The sequence below is a fragment of the Formica exsecta genome, unplaced genomic scaffold, assembly GCF_003651465.1.
Source record: "Formica exsecta isolate Colony F162 unplaced genomic scaffold, ASM365146v1 scaffold258, whole genome shotgun sequence".
Lineage (NCBI taxonomy): Eukaryota > Metazoa > Arthropoda > Insecta > Hymenoptera > Formicidae > Formica > Formica exsecta.
The window spans coordinates 537,570-554,753 of NW_021849849.1; the positions used below are offsets into that span (position 1 = coordinate 537,570).

Below are 17,184 nucleotides of genomic sequence, written 5' to 3' on the forward strand. Positions count from 1 at the left end.
CGCCATGACTGACTCCCTCGATCTATCCCCCCCCCCCCTTTATAGTCTCTCTGGTTCTCTCCCTCCTGCTTCCGTTTCTTCGAGGTCGATTTCGTCGTTCCTCAACAATCGCTTCTACGTTCCTCTGTTTATCTCTCTTTCTTTTTCTCTAATTTACGACTCTGAGTTTCTCTTTTCTCCGTTTAATTAGGAGATTCCTGTCTCTGACGCAGTATCTCCTTTTCGTAGAAGGAAATATACTTTCTTACTCTCGATGTATCTCTAGAGGTTGGTTCAAATTAAATGACAATTGCTTATTAGCGATGACTCAGAGGAATACGAGACGCTATAATATTTGTGCAAATCTATGATTTATGCTTGTTATATCTGTTACTGTCTGTGAGGAATATTGTCCTCCGTGACTCAAGTTTCGCCGCAATTTAATGAGAAATTATTTGCAATGACTTGGAACAGTATTCTCGAAAGATGTATACTTTGTGATACCATCTCAAATATTCTGTATAAAAGATGACATTATTCTCTCTTGCTTCTCTGTAGATTTCCCAGATGTTTACACTCGAACAAATATAGTTCGCGAATTGATTGTCTCGTGCGAGTAAAATAATACAATAATATATATATATATATATATTTATCTAAGTATCGATTATTTTAATTAATAGCCTCGTAATTGCAAAGATCCAGTTTCCTTGCACAAAGATACTTTAATAAATTGTTGAGAAATGATGATTATCCGGCCGACTGCGCCTCCGTGTACTTTACTCCGTTCTCTAACAAATCGCCGTGTTCTGTTCTTCGTGGGAGATTATCAGTAGCTTTCATTCGATACATCTAATCGACAGAATCCTTCCTTTCACTGCTTCTTGGCGTTCTATCTCTCGCCGGATGATCGTCGAGGGGCTTTTCTCGTGTCCATCTAATCAGGAAGCCGCGGCATCCCGCTTCTCCTCTTCAGCAATCACGCGTTTCATTAACCGAATGGATCTTTATTACTATTAGGCGGATAACAATCTCATTCGGACGAGGAAATTTCTAATTGTTGCAAGAGGAGGGTCAGAGAGTGATTCTGGTACCGCGCAGCAGAATTAATGGAATTCATGTCTGATTAATACAATACGCCTTTCTTTGCAAAGAGCATTTCACGCGAGCCAATAAAACGTCGGTAAGCAGTTTGATACGTCGCCCGATTGCAAAACCTGCTGCACAATATCGCGTGCACAAGAGCGTGAGGAGCGACCGTATATTTTAAACCGTGTGATGCAGGACTTCGTAGTCGCAAAATAAAAATAAGTAGTTGCGGATTGTATTAATTTGCATTGGCGTAAGCATAAATTACGTAAAGATATTAGATACACGAAAGGTATATTATTTAATGCAGCATTTTGAAAAGTTGCTCCACGTATTCATGTAATATGTTGCACGAGATAAGTCAATTCGTACCATTTTATTATCTTAATTATTCGCTCGGGGAGATTCGGAGATATTGTCCAGATTGTTTGGGAGATGATTATCGCGCATGCGAAGTTATTTGTATCGCGTCAAAGCCGCCGCATATAAATTATATCTAACATTTCGCGATTATTATCATCCCATAATTCGTCGCTTCTCTCGCGGTCGTAAAATATTTCCGCGAAAATCCCAAAAGCATATAAATTAATTACGTATTGTAGCATAAATTTTTGCGTGCACGAAAACGGGAGCGCGATCCGCTGTGTCTCACGGTGCGATATATTTTAGCCGTTTCGTCGGGGAACGAAAAGATAGAGAGAAAGAGAGAGAGAGAGATCCCTGATCAATAACAACACAGGCAGTAGGGGGTAGTGGCAACCCCACCGATGATTCCCCCATAGACGCGGCGCATGCTCGCGAATTAAATTCCGCCCCCTCCGACAATTTTCATCACGCTCCGGTTTCTCTCGCGAAGAGGGCGACTAGGAAAGGGAAATAGAAAAAAAAGGATGATGCGTGCGCCGCGCGCGGGCAGCCACGTGTGCATAGGTGTTGCGTATAATCCTGCGACCTTGAACGTGCGAGCCTGAATGCATCGAGGTTTTATGCGGCACGATGCGCCGAAAATGCATGGCGAGAGTTTGTCGAACAAAGAAACGAATTCACGTAACATCGCTTTCATTACAGAGATATTCGCATAAAAAAAAAAAAAAAAGTTTGCATAGATATAAATATTTTTCTAATGTAATGAAATATTTTATCACTTGTGTAAATGACATTGCATTTCTTTTTATGGTTACCAAAGTTTTTTAATTAATATAACATCAAATATACGTTTGATGCTATTCGAAAATATTAATACGTTGATTATTCCAGAGTTATGCTACTTTGAAGTGTATTTATTGATGCGCGCGTGCGTCTCTCTGTTTCGTGTAACTTTGAACTATAAGCCAGAGCCTAGTAGCAATTGTGCATTGCAGGTTGGAGACGACAAATTAGTACGGATGCTACGTATTACCTTGTTCGCCACTTCAGCGTATTATGGTCATTAATGCCTAACGCTTTATGATGCATGCAATACACTGCGCTTAGTGTAAATACATTATATACTGTCTAATGATGAAACAAATAATTTAGGGAAAAGATACGCGAGCTAAAGTGGTATTTAAAGATTTAGAGAATAAAATATAAAATATCGGTTCCATTTGTTACATAAAATGTAACATATTATAATAAAATAAAATAATATCAGATATAAAATAGTAAATAAATAAAATAATATGACGGAAAACGCGATATACACGTAAAATAATATCGATATTTTCATCGGTGTTAAATAATTCCGTCGCACAAGTATTTATATGAGCAAAATTAAACTGATTGTTAACATGCAACGTCACGAACGGGTGAAAAGCGAAGGTAAAAGAATAAATAAATCGCACACGCGGTCAGAATTTTAAGCCAGGTGAGGCAGGCGATATTAAGCATCGCCACCTGCCGAACAGGTCTGTGCACAGATTCGCGTCGACCAGATGCGGTTGCTTACCTGCAGCACTATTGGGTGACGGTCGTGACTTCGCCAGGTCAAAAGTCGGCTGGTCAGCTCGCCCGATCGAATGCTCTCGGAGGCCTCCAAATCGTGACAGTATCGCGGTCGTAATCTCAAATTGCTACAACAATGCGATAATGTTGTCAATGTTAATTATCATGTTTTACGATATTCGCGGAATAACGTCTATTGATAACTGCCGAATGAAAAAGATATGTGTGTAGGTGGCTGTACAGATTTCAGTTATATGACTCCGTAAAGTGATATCGTGTATATATAGAGCATATATCAGAAGATAAGATCCATTGATGAGAAAGTGGCAGAAAATGTTATGTAAATGAGATGAAATTTTAATTAATTATATTATATATAAAAGTCGCATCTGTATAAATTATGAAAAAAAATTAATTTTTTCAAAACAACGTCTTTTATCTCTATAATTTCACGTCGAGTTTTGCTACATTTTGTGTAACAAAAGTGTGTGTATCTGTGTAAGATTTACCCGCAACTCATTCGTGAAATGCGCGTCGGCATTTCTAGTCGCGCAAAGATAAAAGGGAATAATGTCACGTGCGCTTAGACATTGCACAGATGGAATTCCTCTTACAAGCACGATGCTTTCTCCAATGCTTTCGCGATAGTATTTTTGAGTCGTGAATCTCTTTGAAAGAGAATCACAAAAACGGATCTTATCGTCATAAAAAATGAAGGAAAATAGTTATACGGAATTTTGTGTATGTAATTTTTTTATTTTCTATTTTTATTTTTTTTACGCGTTGGAAACATTTTTTTCCTGCGAGTTTTTTTAATGTCATGTATAAAATATGCGCCACGTGTTTTATGGAATAATAAAAGAAATTATGATTCAAAACAATACTCACTTGCATTCAGCAATGGGCTTCTGTTCTGTCTTGATTTCCCGGATTTTATCGCAATGTTGTATCACGTTATCTGTCAGGAGTTTCCCTGCAACACAAGATCGTATCGTGAGGATGACTCATGCTGAGTTTATTCTTTGCGTAAATTCAATCTGTCGATCGTTTTTAAAAGTACATATTCAATTTAAAAAAAATTTTTTTGAACGAGGCGATAGTGTGTGCGTTTGTTCAGATAATCGCCTACTTCTTAAAGTAAAGAAAACGTAGAAGCTGAAGAGAAAAGATTAACGGTTGAATTTTGAAGAGTCCCAGTTTCTCATAACTGCGTCGTAGTTCTCTCCTTTGAGACTTTCTCAAAAATAGCCGTATTCCAGCGGGAGGAAAGTAAACCGTGAAGAAACGAAGTACATATAAAGTGCAGTCATTCAGTCTCTAGTGACACTGGTAGAAAAAAAAACCTGATAAAATGCCAGGTATAGAAAACGACTTATCTCTGATTTTCTTTTCCCGACCTCGTGAACTAGGATTCCATACATATTTTTGTGATAGCGGAATATGTATCTATGCCAAAAATTCACGAGAGAAAATACCTCTAGAAAATTGTCATTTTGTAATTAAATGTATCTAAGATAATTAGAAAATAATAATATTTTTATTTTTTCTACATTTTTCTAGACTAGTTAAAAAGAATTGTTAAGAATTTAGGACATATATAGCTTAAAAGTATTTATTAGAATTCAAAATTGCAAAATTTGAACAGAATTCTTAAGAAAATATATATCATATTGTTGGAGAATTTGATAACTCTATTAATATATGAATAAATAATAGTTTAAATGCGCATCGATTGATGTTTGTGATTAATATTTATCCTTGCCTTATTATAGCTACTATCGTCATGCATTGTATGCAAAATTTGATGGAATATTTACACTTTACGATTAATGACGAAAACGCGTAAATATGCAATGTATATGCCGCGTGACTGAATTGAATGAAGATTGGCTAAACGAAATTAACCATTCAAGGAAGCGATAATTGATGATAAATCTCTGAGTCTGAGAATAATTTGATTGACGTAGAACATCATACATACACATGAAGAGAAAGAGAGAGAGAGAGAGAGAGAGAGAGAAAGAAAGAGGAATTCAGTCTGTCATAATAAACAATCATCATGAATGACACTTACTTAGAAAATCCATCATGCATTTTCTTAAAGACGCTTTATGTGTTCAATCCGACAAAATGATAAGAATATTCCGAATAACCTCGTCGATTAATTCACTCGATTGTTTTACAATCAGAATAAATAAACAAGTCGATGTTTCGCGACTTTGTGCGGATTTTCCCGCAAAAATAATTCGAGCGCTTACACGCGAATTCTTGGAGATCTATCGCGCATTAAATTTATTTTGAATTTTGACAGATCGCTGTCATTTCGCAACTGTTTTTCGCGTGCAAGAGTCTAGAGCAGTAAAATATTGCACGAGTTGAAGGTTGCAGAGCAAAACATCGTTTGTTGAAACTCGACATAAATTCGCAAGCGTACGAAGATACTCGCGTCTGATATTTATTTATATTATACGATGTAAACATTAACATCAAATATACGATGCATCAAATAACGATATATGTATAAAGTCTTTATCACATAAATTTCTTTATATTCATTTTTTATAAATCAAATTTATATTTCCATTTGATTTTAATAAGGCACTTATACTTTTACGTTAAAAGAACGTCGTTCAAAGTATTGCCGACAAAGTAAATAGCGTCCCGCGATTGCACTGATTTTCGTTCTGCAAAAAATGCAAAAGGAATAACGACTAACGGCATCGCTGAGACAGAAGCGAACTCGGGCAAGCTCACTCGAGGTGAACGAGACGGAATTGGCCGTGACAGTTCTAACAACGTTGGAAAGAGAGCCGGTCGTTTCGAAGTGTCACGGCGCTTTTACTCTTGTTCCCCGACGGTCTTCTCTAGCTTCGTCGTATTTCCCTTCGGCCCGTCTTGTTCTACGTCGTGAAGTGCTTTGGCATTTAGATGGCATCGGTCCAACCGTTGCCTGCCTTACGGAGACCACCATCAGACGCCACTTACCAGACATAGCATCGGCGGAGCCAGGGATCGTTCGTGAAAGCTTAAATCGGATCTTGCTGACGATCCGTTCGTCTAGCATCGATAACATCGTCGGGAAAACGAGAGTAAATGCGAGTGTTATCAGGGATTTCCCAAAATAAACCCGCCTCTACTTCGATGAAAGAAAGAGCGTGTATAAATATTTAAGAAGATTTTTAGCTCTTAAATGTATATCTGACAGTATGTATGAGATTTTCAGATTATTTAAGCGAGATTAAATCTCTACACACATGCCTAACAAGTGCATTAGTAATATTGCAAATCTTTTATTATTTTTCGACACAAATAAAATATGAATAATGCAGCGAGCACGAATTCGTATTATATCGCTTATGTAGCTTTTTGCCAGGCGCTCATTTGCATCCTTGCAGTTAAGGCTATTGGCGCGGACACGAAGGTTCAATGCACTAGTTGCGATGTCATATATTAGTATAGTTACCTCGAGACCGCGGACTAACAATAAGAAGTGTAGTACTAGTAGAAATCGATTCGCATCGCCGACGAAACGAGATACTGACTACATGTATGATTAATCGGCGAAATCTTCGCGTTCCGTATATATGGAATTTTTATTTTTACATAATATTTACAGACATTAATCCAAGGATGCTAAATTCCTTATTACTTCTTCTTCTTAATAATTAAAAAAATTAAGATAAATATCAAGCGTATCGCCTTACCTTTTTCATAATTCTTTTGAGCGAAGGAGAAATTGTGATTCACATCCGGCGGATCGACGTTGTCGAAGAGATCGGAGGACAATTGACGTTGCAAGAGAATCGTCTCGTGAGTGAGCTCACGAACTTGGATGAGAAGTTCCTCATAACTCGAAACTGGAAGCGTCATCGCTGTGCTTTCCGTACTTCACCGCGCCCCTGCGCACGAGTCTTGCCAGCACAGCCATCCGACTTTAATTCTGCAACACAAGTAAAATATTCACATGGCGGATGCTGGCCAGATAGGATGCAACATTGATCGGATTTTGTATCTCGCATTCGCGCGAGAAATGTTCGTTGAAAGAACGAAAGAAATATATTTCAATTATCGCAAGAATCATAATTAATTAATTTATCTTCTGGTAATGTGGATAATTTATTAATAAGTGTATATTAATTTTTAGATAGATTAATATATTATAATTTTAATATATTAAAATAGATGTGTGAGAGAGATAAATAATCGCGAAGAATTGTGGAATTATAATACGCGGATGCTTTCCAGACACATGGGATAAAAACCGGAGAGAGCGCCGCGTTTTTAATCTCTTACGTGTGGTTTCTGCGCCGAAGAAAGATGTTTTATTACATCAGCAAACAGAAGCTCTCGCTGTAACCGTGCGGTTAAAATTATTCTCGCGATAAGAAATAAAAATTCACAAGAAGCTGCGGAGCGTATTGTTACGAAATAAAATATCCCAAGATTTTTTAGATGGATGCGAATAGATTTTAGAAAATTTACATATGTAGAATACATACAATGTCGAGCGATTTTATTCCCGATTATTAATAACGCTTTTTTTCAAGTCCAAAAATAATAAAAAAAAAATTTGCGCGATTGTAACTAGCTTATACAGTATAATGCGAAGTTATCGTGAGATTCGCTGTATAAATCTATCAGAATACGCGATACGGGAAATAAAAATCTGAGCTTTTAAGCGCGACGCGATTCCCCCAAATTTACGCTGCGAACTCATGCATATGCAACGTGAAGAGTGTTGCACTCTCTCCGGCGTCTAAAGGAGTTTTTGTTGGATGCAGCGGGAGGAAACATCGCGCTCGTTCTCCCTTGGGGCACACTCGTGCCCCTTCCATCAAGTACTCGAGCGATAGCATACGATAGCCCGAAAGTGCATATGAATACATGCAGAGTTCACGCTGTACATCGTCTGACTCGAGAGTGCATATCATGAGTACGACAATATACAGCAGAGCGGGTCGATCGATTGTGCGAGAGCCAAAGTGTACATATACACGCTTGACACATATGTATTGCATCCACCGTCCGTTGTGTAAACCGGGTATCACGAAATCGCGCAGCAATTCAGAAAAAATATGGAGCTTGCCATGTAAATCTATATCAAATTTAAAAATAAAAATGTTATAAATAAGTATGTTAAATAAACATGTTTAATCAAAAATAAAATTCGACTAGAACATCCTTCAACAAAGCATCATGTTTTCGAAAGTTTTATTAGCATATATATGACGTCTATTTAATTTTCTCAAATATTAATCGCGTCTAAATAAAATACAGAATCTTTACAACACCCTATATATCCGGATGAAAGAAAGCATACACCTATACGTACAGGCAAGTATGGTGTTCGTATAGTAATCGTGTAAGGAAGAGTACAAGCGAGGGTGAAGCTAAGGTCGCCGGCAAGGGGGAACGGGGGTGCGACAAGGGGATTTTCGCCTTTACCGTGTTTCATGGCCAGCGTAATCCGGTTCCGACATTGCGTCGTTGCTACGTGAGTCATGAGCGTAAACATTAAGATCCTGCGCGACTAAAATTGAGCGATCCGTATAATATCGTCAATTTTTCAACGCGGTAATCCCGTGTAAGCACGACGGAGCTATTTGGAGGCACGTATCGCGAAGGATCGATAGCGAAAATTAAATCGTATCTTATATTATATCGGAATACTCTTTAAATCAATTATTATTATCATGACATTCTTAATTTGGCTTTAACATAAATATTTCGCGAAATTGCAAAACAAACCATTAATCCCAAACCATTAATTCGAATTATTTAAGATTAGCATCTTTGTCTTCATAATCTTAATCGAATATTTCATAGTGATAAGAAATAATTTTCTTTTAACACAGCGTGTAGCAGAACTGATTAGCACTTTAACTGAATAATAGATTTGATCTAATTTCTTCCCTCGTTTTTATAGACACTTTATACTTGCAGTCTCCTAATGAGCACAATTTTATAATCTCTCTTAGATTTCTCGAGATCTTTGATATATAATCATTTTTTTCCGTAATATGTTTCCATAAAGTATGACAAATTGTGTAACAGTACTGTAGACATATTAATCATCCACCTGTGTGCGCCAAGGTGCTAATTATGCATCATCACGCGAAAGCGTAGATTTAAATAAAATGACTATTTAGTAGAGAGATTTCAAAAATAACCGCATATTTCAGAGAGAGAATTCTAAATAAAGCAGCTAAATTTTTTGAGATAAAAAGAATTATCATCCTTTATTTTTATACTATTATTCCTATTATAATATTTTTATGCTATTATATTTATACTATTATTAGACTTTATTATTATTATTTATTATTATTCCTTATTTTCGCAGGCAATGTAGGACTTCGATCATAATTAAACTTGCAACGAATGGCATACATTTCCTTGAGAATCCATAAGAAGGAAATAACAAATTGGTACCGGGCTACAAGCTAATTATAACCGTGGAGGTTTCGGTCAAAGATGGAAAAAAAGCCTTGAAGAGAGAATGTCGTAAAAGTCTGATATACGACCTGCATCTGATCTGATCGGCCATGAAAGAAATCTGTGTGTGTTTACGGAATGATCCCGCTTCGTCCGCAAGAATCACGAAGCCGCGAACAATGAACTTTATTTAGCGCATCCAAAAATATAATGATATTGTATGTTATCGGATAAAAATTTTAATAAAATTTTTCTGATATTAAATTACAGAATAATTTTATCGCAAATCTTTGAGCGTTTCATTTTCCGATATTCTCTGACAGAGCATAAAATACAGGAAAATATATATCGTAATTTTCTGGGCTTCGGCAAAAATATAAAAAAGTGTTATTGCTGTAGAAGTCGCTCGTAGGATTTAACGGTCCATAATCTTGCATTCGCATCTCGCTTGCGTGTGTCTTGATTCGCCGGCAGCTTCTTCCGCTTCTGCGAACACGGAAGTGCTCTGCTTGCATGCGAATGCGCGACGCATATATATATATATTTATATATATATGAAGATTCCAGAGAACAGAAATCCAATACGTGGTAATTTCAACCGAGTGATGTCTAATATTTTACTCTTACTCTAAGATTCGAGAATCATTTACGGTACATTACTTGAGTGAACGACAAAATCGTGATTTGTGAGTGGTATGAAGGACTAAAATGGAGATATCTACGCGAAAGAATGATACGGAATTAACTCTCTCGCGATCTAGATTCTCTTTTTCTTTATGATATCATGATATCTGCCATGTTTCCCATAGGTTTCTTCTCTTTACAAAATAACCATGCTGTCTTTGTGTTCCCCGTCATTCTATTTCACTCCACTTCTGTTACACGTGTATGACCTGGCAATTATTCTGACGAATACGCAACTTTCTTTTCGTAACGTTTACACACAGGATTTACGTGTTTAAAAGTTGCATTAACTCTTTCACGAAATATTTGAGTATTTTATTATCATAACGAAGAAAAGGCCTTTCTCTTTTAATTTATATAGTTTTATAAAATTATTAATAATTGTCTTTTTATGCATTTATTTCTCTTCAATGTCTGATGTGTTAAGTCTGGTAAATAAAATGTGAAAAAAGTGAAAGAGTGAAAATTAATACAATTATTTTAAGATATGAATAATTAATTTTAAAGCATATTTATTTTCATCGCTCGCTACTTATAAATTTCACCGCCACATTTCAGATATAGCTCGTAATCATTATTGTTCCGATTTTGTATATATAAAGGCTATCTACTTTCACGAATTCTATAAACATTAGTATGCAAACCAATTATGGGACAATTGCAACGTTCTCGTACACTCTAAAAGATAATTCGCATTACACGTGTATTATTAAAGAATGAAATGCGGAAAGTTTATGGCGCACAACGTAATATAAACGTATTTTATAATTAATTTCCGACACCGGGCTTTCCCGAAATATACACGCGAACACACATAGTCCGATTATGCATTATTAATATCGCAGCGCGCGAGAAGGGAACGATGAAATTACTAATTATTCGAATAAAATGTGAACATCTGCGCGAGCATTATTTAGTTATCACGTGCGAACGAATCTTGTTGGAACGATACATAATAACAATGACGATTTTATACCTCGATCTGTGCAAATTTATTCGTGCAATTACCGTAATTATCTCGCGTATAAATTAATTAATTCTTGCATAGCGTATTATCTGAGTATTAAATAAAACGAAAACAATTATCTCTAAAAGTATCTCTTTCATCACGACTTTCTCTCTCTGATCTTGGCTCACGTCCTACACAGAAAGAGCAACCGTCGTTAAAGGTCTGGAATAAACCTACCACGATGTCTCTGTCTCTTCATCGAAGCATTCACGCGAGAATCTCCGCTCGAATGGCATTCAATGCTCAAAAGCAGCATCCGCGAAAGACACCGCCGTTCCCTTACAATTTCACGACGAGATCGTTTCCTGTCGCGCCTTTCGCGAGCCGCAATTTCGCCGTTTAATGAATTCACCGGCGATGCCGGTTAACCGACCGGCCGAGCTCGTTATCGTCGCGGCTTTAATTACGCGCGCTTTCATGACCGCGGCGGATTGCGGGATACAAATCTCGCATCCTCGAGGAGTAAGAGAAAGAGAGAGGGAGAGGGAGAGAGAGAGAAAAAGAGAGAAGCGCGCTTCTCTATGATAATGTGCGCGGGGAATGGAAGCGTGGCGGCTCAGCGCCGGGAAACGCGCCCGCATCGCTTCGTGGTCCATGACCGGAACCAGTCCGGACCGCGAAGAAGAAACAGGTGGGTGCGCGCGCCGGCGAGGAGATCTCCGGACTCGTTCTCTCTCGAAAGAAGTACGAGAGATTCCTCTTATTTCCGCCGACGGAGAAAAAAAAGGCGATGGCAAACTCTCGCCGTCTGCATCGCCCGCCCCAGGCGGGATTATACGTCGAGTTGCTCTTTTCTTTCTTTTGCTACGTACGTTTGACAAGTGGGATTCCAGAAATTTGCGTCCCGGATAACTCTTCAAGCGTTCTATTCAAAAGTATTATACTCAAGTCGATTTTTTGATCGAAATTAAAAAATTGTTACCAGTTTTTTTTTTTCGTATAGCAAAAACGTGGAATATCGACATCTTTTCTCTCTACTTTTTATATCCAATCGTTGGAACTCTTTTTAAAATAAATTAGGAACTGTATAGAATACTTTGGGAAAGAGCCAGGATTCTCTATTAATTATATATCGAACCCTTTGGAAATGGGCTACTAACTTCGCGAAAGTACTAAACCAATAATTATGCGCCGGGTCGCCGACCCGATTCGGCGACGATGTTCCCGGTGGTGGCTAAATCGTCGGACGTTAAGATCGATCACGTACGTGCCGGTTCACGTGAACGACGAAGGCAGACAGCAAGAGTCGGTGGCCGACTCGGTGACGCCTCTCTTTATGCCAGAGGCACACATGCGCCAAGAATATCCTACCTGCCGCCCGGTGTTGTCCTCTCTTTGGTGTATTACGTAAAATTTATTAATGTACGACGGACATATTTATTTACGGCCGTTGTGAAGCCCGATAACAGTAAACAGCCGCCCCCAGTCGCGAATTTTACGGACTTTCTCTAATTTTAGTTTCCTCCCCGATGCGCCGTCTTTCTGCCCGTTTTATTTCGATATCTTGCGTTTATTATTACAAACGATCTTTTTTTAGTCGAGTCAAAAGTCATCTCTCGATAAGAAATTGACAATTTATAATTTGAAATATAAATAGTTTAATATTTAATTAAGTATAAATAGTGAGAAAGACTCTAAATATTTAGTGTACACATAAATATACACAATATTTTTTTTTAAATGAAATCTTTTACATTTTTCCCTCGTTTTTTCTTATCTCTCCCGGTCAATGACTTTTAACTCTGGTCCGCATATAGCGAATATCTCTCCGCGAATGTCTGTCGGCGCCAAATTAATTAATTCAGCGAGAATTCATTCCTGGCCAGAAATATCCCCCTGCTCTATTTATTCATCTCTCTCTTTCTCTCTCTCTCTCATTTACATTTCTCTTCTATTTTCATATCTCTCACTTAACATCTCTCTAGTTTTTGCTTTAATAAGCGCGAGATCTGACGGCGATATTTGCATGCGCGCTAATCTCGGACATTTCGCGTGTCCTTGGCGAGGTGCTCGATGACGGTTAACAACCGCGACGGAACGCATCGGCAGACACGTGTTTTTCTTTTTTTTTTTTAGCGTTTACGGTCCATTTTCCAGAGGCGTCTTCTTCGCGGGCAACGATGCAACGCGTCGATTACAGCGGTCGAATAATGATCGATCCTACGTTACGTTTTGCCGCATTTATCGCGTCGTTTGCTCGCATCGTGCGTACCGTTACGTTTCGTTTGAGAGAAAAGTGCATTGCCCGACGATTTCGTGGGACGTTATAAAACAAGTACAGACGGTGCGGAAACAATATACGGTTTTTTTCCCCCCGTGAGATCGTCAAATAAAATTTTATCGACGAAATTGCGCCCGGAAAATAGCAACGAGCGAAGCAATATCGTCGTTTCAGTTTTACTTGCAGCCCTTTGTTTTCTTCCTCTTTTCTTTCTCTCTCTCTCTCTTCACAAAGTCTAAATATACATCTATTTTATTCTGTATGCGAAAATACGAGGAAGGATAGCTAAAATGGACAGAGAAACGTGACAGTTCTCGGTAGACGAGATGCAACTGTTGCGATGCACAAAAGCGCGTTTATCGACAAGACGTTATATAAAGCGGAATTATTGAAATATATCCTCTAGAGTTACCGCGTTGGCGCATGCAATCTGTTTTTTTACTGATTTCATCGCGAATAATCACGATTCGTGAATAATTATTATATGTATTACTTAAATTTCGTGTGCAAATTTCATTAAAGAAATATAAAACAGAGGAGAGAAAACACACTGCTATAATAAAAGAAAAAATATATACACTCAAAAAAGTGGTTTTGCAACTACAGCAAAAATTTTCTGGGTGCGCAAAATTAACTGAGGTACATAAATGATTAGCAAATACTGTGATATCGCATATGTTTCGCATTTAATCGATCTAAGTGACAGAGACAGAATTTATATCTGAACTGTTTGTGAAATTTAGAAAGAATGTTTTTCTGTGGCGCCTATCCATGTTAAGGCCAATCATACTTGTTATAAAGTTTGGCTGTGGTATACAGAAAAAATTAGCGGCAAGAAACAAATGAATATATAATCCTCACGTCTAACATATTTGTATAACGCGCTCAATCTATCTAGCTCTTTTAAACAATTTCTCTCAATTTTTCGATGCTGCAGTTATAATTGGCAGTTATATTTCTCACAAAGATCGTTCTAGCTGTAGTATCGAAACTCATATTTATCCAATGCAGTGATTAACATTTGGCAATGGGACCTAAATTTTCTAGAAGATATTATTAGAATGTTGCTGCTATAAATTCTATATGTAACAGACAATATTCTAACAGATACAAAAAATAGCAATAAATTTTTGTTGTGACACCTAGAAATCTACCTATATCAGAAAGACATTTTTTTGAGTGTATAAATATACAATAAAAATTGCATCTATATTTACGATTTTCAAAAATATTTATCAAATATCGCACGGACACGCGATATAAAGCCTGCATTTTTTAACCTTTATTTGTGCGAGATTGTTTTCGAGCCGCGAGAAGCCAACAAAGGAAAACTCAAGCACCTAAAAGGCGATCCAATAATGACGATAAAGTTCAAGGAAAGTTTGATTTAGGCCAACACGATTCACTATAAAATATCAACAGAATCGGGAAGAGCAATAATTTCAAACGTCGAGCTTTAATGTTTCTCTCAGGTTTTCATTCCCACGATCTTTCTCTCACATGTGACTTATAAATATATATTAATAATATAGAAGAATTAATTGAGATATGTAATAGAAATATTTTCTATTATTTTTCGTTTTGTTTATAATAAAACAGTTATCATAACATTATACGTGCTAATTTCAAGGTTATTTTGGCAGCTGTACTCTTTTTATTTTTCTAATAGAATCTTTTTTTCCTCTGAGAACGTGCATATATTTATCCCGTTTAATGTATTAAGAAAATGTGTGCAAGCAAGATTAGAGATCTAAAATTCATAAAGAAAGATTTAACGCCGACTAAGAGAGCATAATACGATTTTTCAAAATGTTTTTAAATGTTTTTGTAGAATTATTTAAATTACGAGAGACAACAAAGTCTTCAATTTCGGGTATTGACCAGACTTTTTGCGAGATACTCTGTATCGCTCACACACATATACACTTTTCTCTTTCGGGAATAGTTACCTTACAGGTGTCCGCGATGGCCATGAGGGTCACGGACAGGTCGCACACTGCGTGTCACGGTATTTTAGAGAACACGGAAATGCGGGGAAACATGCCACTCGATCTCACTCGCGACAGATGATACACGATACAGTAGATACACGATCGTTAATCGAGATGCGAGAACAAACGCGCGCGAAATAGCGTCTCGCGAGGGAAAAACAAGAAAAGAATAGACGCGTTGGAAACACACGACGAGAAGGAGAGGGACGTGAATACGGCAAGAGAGACCCGTCTCGCGCCGCTGCCAACCGAAAACTCGTGGCGCGCAGCGCACACTTCATGCAGCCGTCACGATCCGCTCCCCCCACCCCTACTCCGTCCCATCCCCACCATACTACCGCTGGCGCAGCTGCCGCCACCCCGTCACCGCTGCCGCCGCGCGTTGGAAGTTAATCTTCACGGAGGAGAAACCCTTCGGTGTCGTGTTACCTAACCTTCGGATTCCGCATCGGCTGGTCACGTTCTATGATCGTTTCCGATATTGTTTAGGGATCATGGAAAAAAAACTCGACCTACCTACATTGCAATACCTTCTTTCTAAAATCTTTCGATGCTGATGTAATTTAATTTTCTGGTCTATCATGTACGATAATGCAAGTCCGAAAGCAAATATCGCACACGTTGCATTCTTCGTGTAAGAAAGAGGATAAATCATGTATATTATATGCACGTGTGTGCGATTAATTGTGCGTTTTTGTTTTAAAAATCTCCTTTTTTTTTGCCAACGGTATACGAGATGAACGGTTTCGATTATGTCACGTGATTATACGCGCGTTGAACAGGACTCGCGTCTTCAATCAACGCGCGTTATAAAGTACACAGAAGGTCCATTCAGCTTTAAGTATCTGATGTAGTGTACGTGTACGTGTATATTACGCATATTACGCGCGCATTAATTTAAGGCGATATCAACGTCAACGCGCGCGTAATGACGGAGCGCCGGTCGCGCTCGCATTCCCGCCCCCGCCGCAAGATGAGAGGGTTCCTTTCAAGAGAAGAGCCCTCTCTTTCTTTCGAGCATCCTTCCCGTACCCTCGTTCTACGACACGTACCTTCGTCGTCGCCGGCGCGCACCGAGACGTGACGCCACGAGGCGCGACTGCGACGAGACGAGACCGATAGGCGGCTACGAAGGGCGCCTCACGACCACAGAACATGTGCGTTACACACATACCTCCAACTGTGTACGCCGGTATACTTGTCACTGCGTTCTACAGGGTGTCCCGCAATTTGCGATCTTGACAAGTGTATCAACGACGAATTTTCCAATCGAAATTCCTCCCGATCGATCTTTCTTGAGTAAAAATATCAAGCTTTCCAATTTTTTGGCATTATATCCTTGAGACTCAAGTTGCAATTCCATGGAATTTCTTTCTGGAATTAGAAGGAAGAATGCGATTTGAATGCGACGTGTGCTTACAAATCGAGACTGTTTACGGTGAAAGAAGGCGACAATATGTCCATGTGCATTTTCAACCGGCTATATAAACAGTTTCTTGTAGACGCTAAACATTGAAGCTTGTGGTAATGTAGAAAGGAAAGGAAGCATGCATTAAAGCAGACAGGAAGGTAATTTCATCGCATATTCTCTCGCGCGTCTTCCTGCTTTAATATACGTGCGTTTCCTTCCCCTGCGTTACCACGAAGATTTAATATTTAGCGAATTGCGCGGGATCCCGTGACACACGAGGAAGGAAGCTAGTACTTTGTATTCTCGTCAATAATTAAATATATAGCTACTAGTACATGCGGCAGAAAACGTGACGGAAATTTCTGATTACTATATAGCAATACATATTTCTCCCTCCCTTTCTCTTTCTCCTCTCTCTCTCGCAAACGCAACGTACACATTT

The 17,184-nt window shown here is 38.3% G+C and overlaps 1 protein-coding gene across 1 annotated transcript in view; it reads right to left on the bottom strand.

Moving 5' to 3' along the window:
• LOC115236533 overlaps nt 1–15,583 on the bottom strand; it is a 35,060-nt gene extending 19,477 nt beyond the window's left edge. Inside the window, exons 1-4 of the mRNA XM_029809051.1 lie at nt 15,290–15,583; nt 6,696–6,931; nt 3,880–3,964; nt 2,996–3,119 (exon numbers count right to left, since the gene is read on the bottom strand). Of these exons, the coding sequence (XP_029664911.1) occupies nt 2,996–3,119; nt 3,880–3,964; nt 6,696–6,861 (375 nt within the window). The 5' untranslated portion in view covers nt 6,862–6,931; nt 15,290–15,583. The remainder of the gene's footprint in view (nt 1–2,995; nt 3,120–3,879; nt 3,965–6,695; nt 6,932–15,289) is intronic.
• Between the last annotated feature and the right edge of the window lie 1,601 nt (nt 15,584–17,184).